Below are 14,653 nucleotides of genomic sequence, written 5' to 3' on the forward strand. Positions count from 1 at the left end.
CACTGCTGCCTCACAGCGCCAGGGACCTGGGCCTGGGTTCAATTCCCGGTTTGGGTCACTGTCTGTGCAGAGTCTGTGCGTTCTCCTCGTGTCTGCGTGGGTTTCCTCCGGGTGCTCCGGTTTCCTCCCACAGTCCAAAAGATGTGCTGGTTAGGTGTAGTGGTCATGCTAAATTCTCCCTCAGTGTACCCGAACAGGATTCAGAGTGTGGAAACTAGGGGATTTTCACAGTAACTTCATTGCAGTGTTAATGTAAGCCTACTTGTAACACTAAGAAATAAACTTAAAACTTTTCTTTTTTAAATACCTGTAGAGACATCTATGTTTATATTTGTAGCTAACTTTCTCTCATACTCTAACTTCTCCCTCCTAATTAACTTCTAGTCATTCTTTGCTATTCTTTATATTCTGTCCAATCTTTTGATCTGCCACTCATCTTTATGGAAGTATATTCTTTTCTTTCCATTTAATACTATCTTTAACTTCCTTACTTAGCCGCGGTTGTTGTGTCTTTCCCTCAGAGTCTTTCTTTCTCATTGGAACGTATCATTTCTGAGTATTCAAAAACACCTCTTTAAAAATCTGTCCATGCATCTACTGTCCAAACCCTTAACCTAATTTCTCAGTTCACTTTAGCCAGCTCTGTTTTCATACCCTCATAAATGCCCTTGTCTCAGTTTAAAACACTAGTATTAGATCCACTTCTCTCTGCCTCAAACTGAATGTGAAATTCAATTGTATAATGATCACTGCTACCTAGGGGATCCTTCACTGTGAGGTCATTAATTAATCCTGTCTCATTGTACCAGATCTAGTAGAGCCTGCCCTCTGGTTGGTGCTAAAACATGCTGCTCTCATGTGCCACTTTAAGAAACTGTCTCGAAAACAATCCATAACCTCATCATCCAGGCTACCTTTGACCATCTGATTTGACTAATCTATATGTAGATTAAAATCACTCAGGATTATTGCTGTACCTTTCTCATAAGCCCCCATTATTTCTTAAAACCATAGAATCCTACAGTGCAGAAGGAGGCCATTCGGCCCATGGAGTCTGCACTGACTCTCTGAAAGAGCACCTTACCCAAGCACCCACCTCCACCCCCCCACCCCCCCCCCCTTCCTATGGGAGAAAACTGGAGCACCTGGAGGAAACCCACACAGACACGGGGAGAACGTGCAGATTCCACACAGACAGTCACTCGAGGCTGGAATTGAACCTGGTTCCCTGGCGCTGTGAGGCAGCAGTGCTAACCACTGTGCCACTGTACTGCCCCTATATACCTTTATACCTCTTCCTGTATACCTCATCCTATAGTGTGCTTACTATTAGGAGGCCCATAAACCACTTCCACGTGATTTTGTACCTTTATCATAGAAATCATAGAAACCCTACAGTGCAGAAGGAGGCCATTCAGCCCATCAAGTCTGCACTGACAACAATCCCACCCAGGCCCTATCCCCGTAACCTTCACTATTTACCCTGCTAATCCCTCTAAGCTATGCATCCAGGGACATTAAGGGTCAATTTAGCATGGCCAATCCACCTAACCCGCACATCTTTGGACTGTGGGAGGAAACCAGAGCACCCGGAGGAAACCCACGCAGACACAGGGAGGACGTGCAGACTCCACACAGACAGTGACCCAAGCCAGGAATTGAACTCTGGTCTTTGTGAGGCAGCAGTGCTAACCACTGTGCCACCGTGCTGCCTTATTTCTCATCTCTACCCAAACTGATTATACACCTTAATCTGCAGAACTAAAGTTATCTCTCTCTCTAATGTACCAATGTTGTCCTTGATTCACAGAGCTGTCCCTCAATCTTTGCCAAACATCCTGTCCTTCCTAAATTAAGTCTTGAATATTCAGCTCCCAGTTGTTGTCATCCTATAGCCTTCTCTGTGACGGTTATTGGATCAGACGTATTTATTTCTATTCGTGCTGTCAACTGATCAATTTTCTTACAAAAGCCTTTAGTTATCATGAAATCCCTACAGTGCAGAAGTAGGCCATTCAGCCCTTCGGGTCTGCACTGACTCTCCGACAGCGCATCCCACCCAGGCCTCTGTCCTTTTACTTGCATTGTAACCTCTGGCTTGATCTACTGGTGCATTGTTTGGTTTGTGCACTCTGTCCCTTCCTGCCACATCCTGATAATCATTTCCCTTATTCCTATCTTGCCTTTTTGCCTTGTCTTCTATATTTAATTTATTACCAATCCCCAAACTTGATCCATTTCCCCCACTATTTATTTTAAACCCTTTCTACTGCCCTAGTTATACAAGTCAACAGAACGCTGACCCCAGCACCGTTCTGGTACCACCACTGCTCCCACTTTCCCCAGAACCTCATGAATGGAAACCTATTTCCCTCACACCAATCTCTGAGCCACATTTAACTCTCCAATCTGATTCACCCTCCACCAATCTGCTTGTGTCTCAGCTAGTAATCCAGAGTCATAGAGTTATAGAGGTTTACAGTCTGGAAACAGGCCCTTCGGCCCAACTTTTCCATGCTGCCCTTTTTTTTAAACCACTAAGCTAGTCCCAATTGCCCGCATTTGGCCCATATCCCTCTATACCCATCGTACCCATGGAACTGTCTAAATGCTTTTTAAAAGACAAAATTGTACCCACCTCTACTACTACCTCTGGCAGCTCGTTCCAGACACTCACCACCCTCTGTGTGAAAAAATTGCCACTCTGGATCCTTTTGTATCTCTCCCCTCTCACCTTAAACCTATGCTCTCTAGTTTTAGACTCCCCTACCTTTGGGAAAAGATATTGACTATCTAGCTGATCTATGCCCCTCATTATTTTATAGACTGCTACAAGATCACCCCTAAGCCTCCTACGGAAAAATTCCCAGTCTATCCAGCCTCTCCTTATAACTCAATCCATCAAGTCCCGGTAGCATCCGAGTAAATCTTTTCTGCACTCTTTCTAGTTTAATAATATCATTTCTATAATAGGGTGACCAGAACTGTTCACAGTATTCCAAATGTGGCCTTACCAATGTCTTGTACAACTTCAACAAGACGTCCCAACTCCTGTACTCAATGTTCTGACCAATGAAATCAAGCATGCCGAATGCCTTCTTCACCACTCTGATTATTACCTTTGGAGAATGTTTTTTTTAAAACTTAATCCCTGGTTGCTCACACTCCCTCAGTGGAACCTCTTTTCTAGTCCTACCCATGTTGTCGGTGTGTCCATGGAACACAACCACTGGAACCTCCCCCTCCCATTACACATTGTAAGAATTTAGCCCTCTGATCCATCAGTGTGTTTTGGTCCTAACTTTGGGATGGCTCACTGACGCTGTTCTGAGATTGGGGGAGAGGTGTGCTGTTGCGTCAGGGCACAAAATTCTTTACTCTGTATCAAACCCGTGTTATACACATCCTTGGCAGTGTTTGACACTGGGATTCCCCAGCACCAACATACCGAACTTTAATAATTCCAAATTCAAAATGGTTAATGTTAAAGTCCAGGCAAAAAACTCCAAAGTGTTTTGTGAAGTTAGCCTTGACCCTAAGTTTTATATATAATTTTGGCAATAGGGTGATCATAATGTGTTTCACTCCGGGTATGATTCTATTGAGACACGAGGAAGCTTTTATCAAACAAATTTTATTTAATAATAGTTAGAATATAACAAAAAAATTAAAGTAAAAAAGTAAAGTTTATTTATTAGTCACAAAGCAGGCTTACATTAACACTGCAATGAACTTACTGTGAAAATCCCCTAGTCGCCACACTCCGGTACCTGTTCGGGTACACTGAGGGAGAATTTAGCACGGCCAATGCCTCTAATCAGCACGTCTTTCGGACTGTGGGAGGAAACCGGAGCACCCAGAAGAAACCTACTCAGACACGGGGAGAATGTGCAGACTCCGCACAGATAGTAACCCAAGCTGGGAATAGAACTCGGGTCCCTGGTGCTGTGAGGCAGCAGTGCTAACCACCTGGCCACCAAGGCACGATTTTTGACAATTAAAATGCTTATTAATGACAATTAAATATGACAAAGTATAATTCTTAACAGCTAGCTATCTCTAATGTTCCAATGTAGAGCAACATCCCACAGACACATACCCTTCTTCAGAATTAGTTTGTACAAAATCATCCCAATCAAGCCTCACTCTCCAATCCCAAGGGAACACCAAAACTACAAAACATTGCATTAGAGCAGATTAAAATAAACATGAAGTTAATTATACCGCTTCAGTAACAGTAAAGGACACCGGTTGCAGACAACACGGTGCCAACAAATTGCCAGGGATTGCTGGAAACATCCTGCAGAGAAACATGATGAGAATACATTTCCTAAAGGTACCGTACCGTCACATTAAACAGATTAGTCAATTTTAGCACCAGCAGCAATGTAGGATTCAAGTTATGTCACATGACAATAATACAAATGGTCATGTTAGAATCATTTGTTAGTAAGTTGGCAAATTGATCTAATTCTAGTGAAACTTCTTTAGGATTTACAGTCCTTCTGACCTTGATGGACCCAATCCCTAATGAGGTGAAAGTGGCTTTCCACGTGTATGGAGTTGGATCATTTGCACAGGGAATCACGACTACTGTCTTCACTGTTGCCTCACCCCAGTGTGTAAGATTTCTTCCTCATCCTGTGCAGTTCTGTATGTTATGATCAGAATGTCGGGTGTTGCGCTCAAACTTTTACGTTGAACTGGAAATGTTGGTTTGCTCCTCAAACGTGATGGAGCCGCTGGCCGGATAATTCGGGGAAATGGGGCTGAAGACATTGATACAGATCGTGAAATGGACAGGATCGGTTCAGGTCCGTAGCAAATGACCTGAATGCCACTGGGTTAGGAAGGGGATCAGTCAGCCAGACAGCTCCAGCCTGATCACCCATCGGGTGAACACTGCAGCAAAGCTTGTGTTGGATCTCCAGCGAGCATTTGTGATGCCTCTCCTGGTTGAACATCCAAATAACGGTACAAACTACCGGATGAAAAATGACAAGTTGTGCAAAGTGCGGTCAGTGCCGCAAGAATTTTATCCCAATGAGACTCAATAACGTCAGGGGAATAAGAGAGAAAATTACTGATAGAAATGTGGTATGAAAAGATATTATTACATGTTATGTAAACTGCAGATTCAGACCCCCAATGTAAAGAAAGCAACAAATCTTGACTTTGAAAGTGTAGCTTCTTTTGGTTTTAAGCATTAACACTGATTACGATTTTGTTATTGTTAGGTAAACACAACTCCTGAGTTGTACTACCTGTCCTTTGTGTTATCTGTACTGAGTGTGCTTGCAACAGGTATGTACTTTGTCATTATTAAGGAATGTAGTTGAAGGGACATGACCCACATTGCCAAGGTTATCAGAGTTGAGTTGAAGATCAGGCTGGGTAGTAATAATTAGATTATTCCAAAATTGAAATTTAGCAGCTTGTATACTATAGGGACAGGAAAAGACAGAAGGGTGTTCCACAGTTTTAATTCCATATTTTCATGGTAACATGTCCTCCATTGACGATAAGAGCTTGGGACGGCACAGTGGTTAGCACTGCTGCTTCACAGTGCCAGGGACTTGGGTTCGATTCCAGCCTTGGGTGACTGTGTCGAGTTTGCACATTCTCCCCGGTCGGAATTTTACCGCATCGGCCGCCCTGGGAATCGGAGCGGGCGAGGGGCAGACCATGGAAAGATTCGTTGACCTCGGGCAGGATTTTACGGTTTTGGGATGAGCAAGGCCATAAGATCCCACCCAACATGCCTGCATGGGTTTCCTCCGAGTGCTCCGGTTTCCTCCCACAGTCAAAAGATGTGCTGGTTAGGTAGATTGGCTATGCTAAATTGTTCCTTAATGTGCCAAGATGTGCATGTTAGGTGGATTGGCTATGCTAAATTGCTCCTTAGTATCCCAAGTTGTGTAGGTTAGGTTGATTAATGGGGTAAATACATGGAGTAACAGGAAAGAGTCTGGGTGGGATCCTCTGAGAGATTCGGTGCAGATGCGATGGGCCGAATGGCCTGCTTCTACACTGAAGTGATTCTGTGAAAATATACAGTAAAATATATTTTGCAAATGTCACTATTAATTTTAATTGTGCTGATCTAATATTATATTTCCACGCTTCAGCCTTGTACACAACGAGCACTTAATTGAGAATTCATGACCTTGTCAATGTGGATTTTTGTGAGTGAATTCTGTAATCAGATAGGCAAGGAATGGAAGTTTACCTTAATTCACATCACCCTTTTTAACCCCAATACATGGCATGTATTTCCTGTCCACATTAACCTTCTTGAGTCCTGGCTTCAGCTATGTTTTGTGTATCAATGTTTGAGGAAATTCTATGTCAACATATGGCTGTCACACTGCAAACGTAAACTTCTCGTCATCAGGCGATATGATTGTGTTTCCCAGTTCATGTTGCTCATGCCATCATTGATTACAACTTTACCCTTCAAGTAACCAGAACAAGTCACGGAGTTCTCTTAAACAGCTGTTTTAATTTCAAGCTATAGCAAGGTCCCTGGAAAGCTACTGCTCCGATTCTGTAGCTAGCCAGAGTGCCGTATTCCAAGATACATAAGCAATTATAGTTTTCAAGTTCGATTACAAGTAATTAGCATATACCAATCACAATCACTTTATGCTTGCTTCATTATAATATCCAATCAGTATGAAGACTTCATAATACTTCATTGTGTTTTTTACAAGTTATCGAGATCCAGTTCATTCCTGTGTCTGTGGCCACTCCCTTTTTCTAGTTCCGGATTCTGATTTAATGAGTTTTGCCCAGACTAATGGCCTTGGTGCTTATCTTTGATTTGATTTATTATTGTCGCATCTATTGGTATACAATGAAAAGTATTGTTTCTTGTGTGCGATACAGACAAAGCATACTGTTCATAGAGAAGGAAAGAGTGCAGAATGTAGTGTTACAATCATAGCTAGGGTGTAGAGAAAGATCAATTTAATGCGAGGTAGGTCCATTCAAAAGTCTGATGGCAGCAGGGAAGAAAGTGTTCTTGGGTCGGTTGGTACGTGATCTCAGACTTTTGTATCTTTTTCCCAATGGAGGAAGGTGGAAGAGAGTGTGTCTGGGTTGCGCGGGGTCCTTAATTATGTCTGCTTTTCCGAGGCAGCGGGAATTATAGACAGTCAATGGGTGGGAGGCTGGTTTGGGTGATTGGGCGTCTTTCATGACCCTTTGTAGTTTCCTGCGGTCTTGGGCAGAGCAGGAGCCAAACCAAGCTGTGATACAACCAGAAAGAATGCTTTCTATGGTGCATCTGTAAAAGTTGGTGAGCTTTGTCGTGGACATACCAAAGTTCCTTCGTCTTCTGCAAAAGTAGAGGTGTTGGTGGGCTTTCTTAACTATAGTGTCGGCATGGGGGGACCAGGACAGGTTGTAGGTGACCTGGACACCTAGAAACTTGAAGCTCTTGATCCTTTCTACTTCATCCCCATTGACGTAGACAGGGACATGTTCTCCATTATGCTTCCTGAAGTCGATAACAATCAGTGAAGGCTCTTATAAGACCACCTTTCTTTTTCAATGCAGCTTGTGTGATTTTTAAACTATGTGATTATTAAACCTTTCACCATCATACCCGACCGTGTACCGAACTGGACCATGCAGCTTTCCTGGAAATACTATGCAGGGTTCCAAGTCAGAATAGGGAGACTGGAAAAGTTTCGCATTTACAGTGGTCACCTGAACAAGTTACTGGGAATATATTGGGCACTCTGGAAAGCTAGCTTCAGAAGAGCTGGGAGTAGAACAGAAGAAGGAATCTATTTTTATCACTTGTCATGGTGGAGAGAACCTTTCACTTGCTGTCCCTGGTTGTATTTCAACGACCTCTCTGTTGTGTTTATTTGTGGTAGTAAGTACTGTGGAAGATGATTGACCCAGTCAGACAAGAGTCAGCCACCTTATCAGCTGCAGCACGGTGACACAGTGGTTAGCACCGCTGCCTCATAGCGCCAGGGACCCGGGTTCGATTCCCGACTTGGGTCACTGTCTGTGTGGAGTTTGCAAGTTCTCCCCGTGTCTGCGCGGGTTTCCTCCGAGTGCTCCGGTTTCCTCCCACAGTCCGAAAAGGAGAACTTTTTCCCCTGAGGATTGTGAGTCTCTGAATATTTTTTGGGCAGAGCTAAATAGACTCTTAGGGCGGCACAGTGGTTAGCCAGGGATCCAGGTTCAATTCCAGCTTCGGGTGACTGTCTGTGTGAACATTCTCCCCGTATCTGTGTGGGTTTCCTCCCACACTCCAAAGGTGTGCAGGTTAGGTGGATTGGCTATGCTAAATTGGCCCTTAGTGTCGGGGGACTAGTAGGGTAAATATGGGGGTTACGGGGATAGGGCTTGTGTGGGATTGTTGTCAGTGCAGACTCGATGGGCCAAATGGTCGTCTCCTGCTCTGTAGGGATTCTATGATGAGTGGGTGAAGGGTAGGCAGGAACATAGAGAAATCCGATCAGCCATGATATCAAATGGTGCAGCAAGCATGAGGGGCTGTGGCCTACTCTTGCTCCTAATTCATTTGCATGTTCACATGTGATCTTGCAGCACAGGAAGAGGCCATTTGGCCCATTGTCTGTGCTGGCTCTTTGCACAATTAGTTCATTCCCTCATAATCCGACAGTAACCTCCGAGCTTTTCCTATGGGAAGCAAAGACCCACAGCAGACACCGTGGAAGTGATCTCTTGGTTCCACAGAAGCAGTAATTTCAGAGTCAGATTGTGTTGAAAATTCCACTGGTAACCTGTTTTTATGTTGCTGTGTTTTTTTTAAAACAGTGTTCATTGGATTCCTGATACCATTCTGGCTTGCTGACATTTTCTGCACTGGAATGGTTTTAACTCAGCGATCCCGAGATGGAATCTGTCAGAAGCCGGTTGCTAACTGCTCGTATCTGTGGCATGTTTAATGAAGGCACTCAAAAAAAAACACCAGCATGAATAATGTATTTGGTTGCCATGCGACAGGAGCTTCTGGAACATTCCACCAGTGAGAGTTTGAGCCATTGCGGTGGAAACAACCCACGATACGTTACGTCAGAGGGCTCTGAATGACTGGATTAGCTGAAAGTATTTGCTTTGTAGGTTTAATGTATTTGACTGCAACACAACTGTTACATCTAGAGAAATCACTGTCAGCTGTGATTTCTTTATAAACTTTATAAAGTTTTGACCATTTCAAATCAATTTCAATTGCAGCTGTCAATTGCATAAGCACAAATTCAGAAGGATTCACACTCAGGAAAGGCAAAAGACTTCTTGTTTCTAGATATATTTCAAACAGTGGCACTGCTTAACTCAGAGGGCAGAGGTTGCTTGAGAATACACGGGCAGAATTTTTATTTTCCCCAGTCTATCAAGTGTTAGAATGTTCTTGCAAAGACAGCATAAGGGCAAAGCACACTCTCCAGCATTGCAGCCTGGCTAACCTCCCAGAAACTAACAGAACCTCCATCTTGTTCAGCAACATGAAGCGGTGATGGCCTCATGGTATCACTAGGCTATTAATCCAGGAATGCAACTAGTGCTGTGGGGACCGGGGTTTGAACCCTACCACAGCAGATGCTGGAATTTGAATTCAATAAAACATCTGAAATTAAGAATCTACTGATGACCATGGAACTGGTCGATTATCAGGGAAACTCATCTGTTTTGCTAATGTCCCTTAGGGAAGGAAATCTGCCATCTTTACCCGGTCTGGCCTACATGTGACTCCAGGGCCACACCAATGTGGTTGACTCTCAACTGCCCTCGGGCAACTAGGGATGGGCAATAAATGCTGGCCAGTCAGCGATGCCCATGTCCCAAAAATAAAGCTCTGACAAAGAGTCATTCAGGCTCTATTCTCTCTCCACAGATGCTGTCAGATCTGCTGAGATTTTCCAGCATTTTCTGTTTGTATTTCAGATTGTAGCCTTCAATAATTTGCTTTTATTTTATTATGGAACCCATCTCTGGTTCTGCAAGAAATCAAAGACATTGAAGATTTATCTATGCCTTCCACATCGCCCCAGGCACTGTTACAGTCAAAATACAAGTAAGGACTCTTAGGATCTGGCCCAAAGAGGAATAATGTAGGACACTGGCCATTAGGCAGGATCATGCTATTGAGTTGGATTTTTTTTTAATTCAAACGTGGGACATGGACATCACTGGCTAGGGCAGCATTTATTACCCATCCCTGGTTGCTTGAGGGCAGTTGAAAGTCAACCCCAGAGCTGTGGCTCTGGAATCACATGTAGGCCAGACCAGATAAGGAAGGCAGATTTCCTTCCCTGAAGGACATTAGTGAACCAGATGGGTTTTTCTGGCAATGGTTCATGGTCATCAGTAGTCCTTAATTTCACGTTCTTATTGAATTCAAATTCTGCCGTGGTGGGAGTCGAACCCAGGTCCCCAGAACTTTAGCTGAGCTTCTGGATTAATAGTCCAGCGATAGTACAATGAGGCCATCCATCACCTTCCCATGCTGATCAGCCATGATCATGTTTCAAACAGGTTGAATGTAGCCTCAAGTAATTGTCTGTGGCTACTGGCCAGACACAACGAAGCACACGAGAGCAACTTGCTCCTCACCTGATTTTATCCCTCCTCTTCAAGGTTGGCATCAGAAGCAGAGATCAAGCCTGCATGCTGGTATACAGTGACAGCAAACTTATCATGCTTGCAGAAGCTCCCAGGTTTCAATAAACCACCTAAAACTATATCCACACAAGCCATGGCAACTGGAAGTTTAAAAACCCCACTGTGCCACTGCCATCACCTAGAACTAGTGACCTTGCTAATGCAGTCATAATTATTTCCTACATTACAGAGACTACACATTATCCAGCAGAACCACCTGAATGCAAAATTATTGTTGTTGCGCTCCATCAGCCTCAAGGAGAATGCTACATTTAGTCTAATGTATTTTAAGAACACAATTATGAACTATGATTATTTTAAATAAAAACAAAATACTGCAGATGCTGGAAATCTGAACAACAGAATATATTGGATAAACTCAGCAGGTCTGACAGCTTCTGTAGAGAGAATCAAGAGTTAATGTTTCAGATTAAATTATCCTTCTACAGAACTGTGGCAAAACACTCAAAGTTTAAAGTTTATTTATTAGTCACAAGGCTTACATTAACACCGCAATGAAGTTACTGTGAAATCCCCCTAGTCGCCACAGTCCGGCGCCTGGTCAGGCCAATGCACCTAATCAGTACGTATTTCAGACTGTGGGAGGAAACCGGAGCACCCGGAGGAAACCCACGCAGACACGGGGAGAATGTGCAAACTCCACACAGACAGTGGCCCAAGCCGGGAATCGAACCCGGGTCCCTGGCACTATCAAGCAGCAGTGCTAACCACTGTGCCACCCACTCTCTCCACGGATACTGCCAAATCTGCTGATTATTTTGTTACCATTATTTCATTATGATTTAAGGCTCAATTTTGAATCAAGATTCACAGAAAGTACTCAAATCTTTTTCACCTCGAGCCTCTTGGGCCTTTTATGGAATATAAAAAATAAATGGGAAACAGAAGCAGGAACGAACTCCGTGGTCTTCCCCTGCAATGCTCATTGGAATAATTGGGCTCACACTTGAAGATTTTCTATTTGAATAGAGTAACTCACCTCCCAACTCCCCAAAGCCTGTCCACCATTTACAAAGCCCACTTCAACAGTGTGATGGAATACTCTCCACTTGCCTGCATGAGTGCAGCTCCAACAACCACCAAGAAGCTCAACACCACCCAGGACAAAGCAGCCCAGTTGTCAGTACTCCATGCCTCCATCACTGGAAACATTAGCTTCCTCCACCACATTGGCAGCAATGTGTACCATCTACAAGCCGCATTGCAGCAACTCACCAAGACCCCTTCTTGCGACCTCTATCTCCTAGGACAAGGGCAGCAGCTGCATGCAAGTTTCCCCCTCCAAGTCGTACACCATTTGGGTTGGGAATGTAACTTTACCTTCATCATCGTTGGGTCAAAATCCTGGAACTCTGACAGCACTTTGGGTTTACTTGCTTCACAGGGTAAGCAACAGGTCCATCTTCTCAAGGGCAACCAAGGATGGGCAATAAATGTTAGTCCAGCCAGCGACACTCACCTTATGAAATTTAAAATAATGAAGAATATCTGTCTTGTGCAATGGGCTTGTATAATTTTCTCTACTGCAGTGCAGATGCCAAGAACAAATAAAGGTGTAACATTATACTAAAGTAACCAATATATTGGCTGTTGAATACCAGAGAAGTAACAAAATACTGTAAAAAATATGTAACTTGAGGAAGTAAAACTCCCTCTTGTGGTGAGAAGTAGAACATCACCAAGATAAGTGATTGAGCTTTTCCTTTTACATTTTCTATCATCCCTGTCAGCTCATTCAAATGGTCACTCATCACGTTCACACACAGGTGGAGTCAATAGATGGGTATTGTTCCACGCCTAACTTCCTTCCTCAGCTGACATCCACACACCAAAACCAGTCATTGGATTCAAAACCTGGATTTGCAAACCCCCCTCTGATGTTCCTTCTCCTCAGCCCATTGGTCATTCATTACCTGTTTCCCCAGCTACTTTGAACATCACTTCTAGAGTTCCAAAACAAAGTATTCCGATCAGTCCTCTTCCCTTCCTTGCCAACTTTGATCTTGAATGGCCTCAAGGTCCTTACCCAATTCAGAAGATGGATTTGAACCTCATTCAATGCAGTTATCCCCATCCAACATTCCTTGCAATAAATAGACTGGGACTTTTTTGTCTGGAGCGTAGGAGGCTGAGGGGTGACCTTACAGAGGTCTATAAATTGATGAGGGGCACAGATCAGCTAGATAGTCAATATCATTTCCCAAAGGTAGGGGAGTCTAAAACTCGAGGGCATAGGTTTAAGGTGAGAGGGGAGAGATACAAAAGGGTCCAGAGGGGCAATTTTTTCACACAGAGGGTGATGAGTGTCTGGAACAAGCTGCCAGAGGTAGTAGTAGAGGCGGGTACAATTTTGTCTTTTAAAAAGCATTTAGATCAGTGGTTCCCAAACTTTTTTCACTGGGCCGCACTTTCAGAATAAAAATTTGCTCGCGCCACACCGAATTTTTTATTGATAAATACATTCAAAAACAAAAAAAACTCCTAGCAGTGCTTGATTCATAACATAGAACACAACTACTTTATAATATCAAGGGACATCCAGAAAATATAAAACAATGCATCACTTGATGCTCTTGCTCTCACTTTGGAAAAACATCTATCCATGTTTAAATGTTTCTTTGATTGTCCTTGAATCTTCCCACCACACTTGCCATCCTCTCTCGCTGCACTGTACCCTTTGGGAACCACTGATTTAGATGGTTACATGGGTACGATGGTATAGAGGGATATGGGCCAAATGCAGGCAATTGGGATTAGTTTAGGGATTTTTTTAAAAAAAGGGCGGCATGGACAAGTTGGGCCGAAGGGCCTGTTTCCATGCTGTAAACCTCTATGACTCTAAATCACAAGTCTCTCCCCTGTCCAAAATGCAGCAACTGTACAACTCCAATGGCTTCCCCTCAAAACAACAGAAAAGGAACTTGGGAGCTCTGGTAATCCAGCTCAGCAAGATATCCATGTCGTCTTGACAGCAAGATTTATGAATCATAGAATCCTACAGTGCAGGCGGCCATTCGGCCCATTGAGTCTTCACCAACCACCATCCCACCCAGGCTCTATCCCCATAACCCCATACATTTACACTAGCTAGCCCTCTGACACTAAGGGGCAATTTAGCATGGCCAATCCACCTAACCAGCACATCTTTGGAGTGTGGGGGGAAACCGGAGCACCCAGAGGAAACCCACGCAGACACGGGGAGAATGTGCAAACCCCACAGATAGTGATCCAAGCCAGGATTCGAACCCAGGTCCCTGGCGCTGTGAGGCAGCAGAGCTAACCGCTGTGCCATCGTGCTGCCCAAGTTCAGTATGGGGGAGAAAAACTCCCAAGATCACTTGTCTCCTCCGCATTTCAAATTCCAGCAATGAGGTAGAAGCCCCATTTCAGGCCACAACCTGCAATTAAAATCTCCCACGGAGCAAGGGGAGGCCAGTAAACAAAGCTTCAGATTTTAAAGTTTATTTTCAAGTATAAACAACAGTCTTAATGAGCTTCAATATTATTGATCTATTCTTGGAGTGGTCTATTACCGTAGGATGCAGGGAGGTCACTGAAGTCACCTATTACTGCTGAATGTTCATGACTGAGCAATTAAGGAAACAGGCTTTCTTCCTTTTAACAGGGAATATTGACATTCTTTGCACTGAATGGAAACTGAATACAAAACCACGTCACCGTTTTCCTGCATTGCTTCAGTTATGAATTTGCTCCTCCTCTTCCGGCCATTAAACATCACCAGCTCCACTGCAATTCGGATAATTGGTTAAGCTCCATAATATCAATGGCATCCCTGACCTGTGGTATCCAGTTAACTTACCCGAGTGAGTGCATCAGGCACTCATGTATGCCCTAAGTAGGATCACATGTTACGTGACCGAACAATTACTTCTGAATTGTGGGATAACTCAACACAAATAATGTGGCCTTCTCCAGGTCATTCTGTCTCCCAAAGGCAGTAAAACAGCACACTGTCAGACTGGTG

At 43.8% G+C, this 14,653-nt stretch overlaps 1 protein-coding gene across 5 annotated transcripts in view; it reads left to right on the forward strand.

Annotated features, from left to right (window-relative positions):
* Nucleotides 1-9,385, forward strand: part of LOC144509825 (uncharacterized) — a 27,581-nt gene extending 18,196 nt beyond the window's left edge. For 2 of the 5 annotated variants that reach the window (XM_078238685.1, XM_078238688.1), the window contains 3 exons: nucleotides 4,451-4,622; nucleotides 5,238-5,304; nucleotides 8,803-9,385. In XM_078238685.1, coding sequence (XP_078094811.1) covers nucleotides 4,515-4,622; nucleotides 5,238-5,304; nucleotides 8,803-8,933 — 306 coding nt within the window. In that variant the 5' untranslated portion in view covers nucleotides 4,451-4,514 and the 3' untranslated portion in view covers nucleotides 8,934-9,385. Of the gene's footprint in view, nucleotides 1-4,450; nucleotides 4,623-5,237; nucleotides 5,305-8,736 lie in introns of all 5 variants that reach the window. The other 3 variants (XM_078238686.1, XM_078238689.1, XM_078238690.1) reach the window with 3 other exon arrangements.
* The last annotated feature ends 5,268 nt before the right edge of the window (nucleotides 9,386-14,653 follow it).

This window comes from Mustelus asterias, chromosome 22 (genome assembly GCF_964213995.1).
Source record: "Mustelus asterias chromosome 22, sMusAst1.hap1.1, whole genome shotgun sequence".
Taxonomy (NCBI): domain Eukaryota; kingdom Metazoa; phylum Chordata; class Chondrichthyes; order Carcharhiniformes; family Triakidae; genus Mustelus; species Mustelus asterias.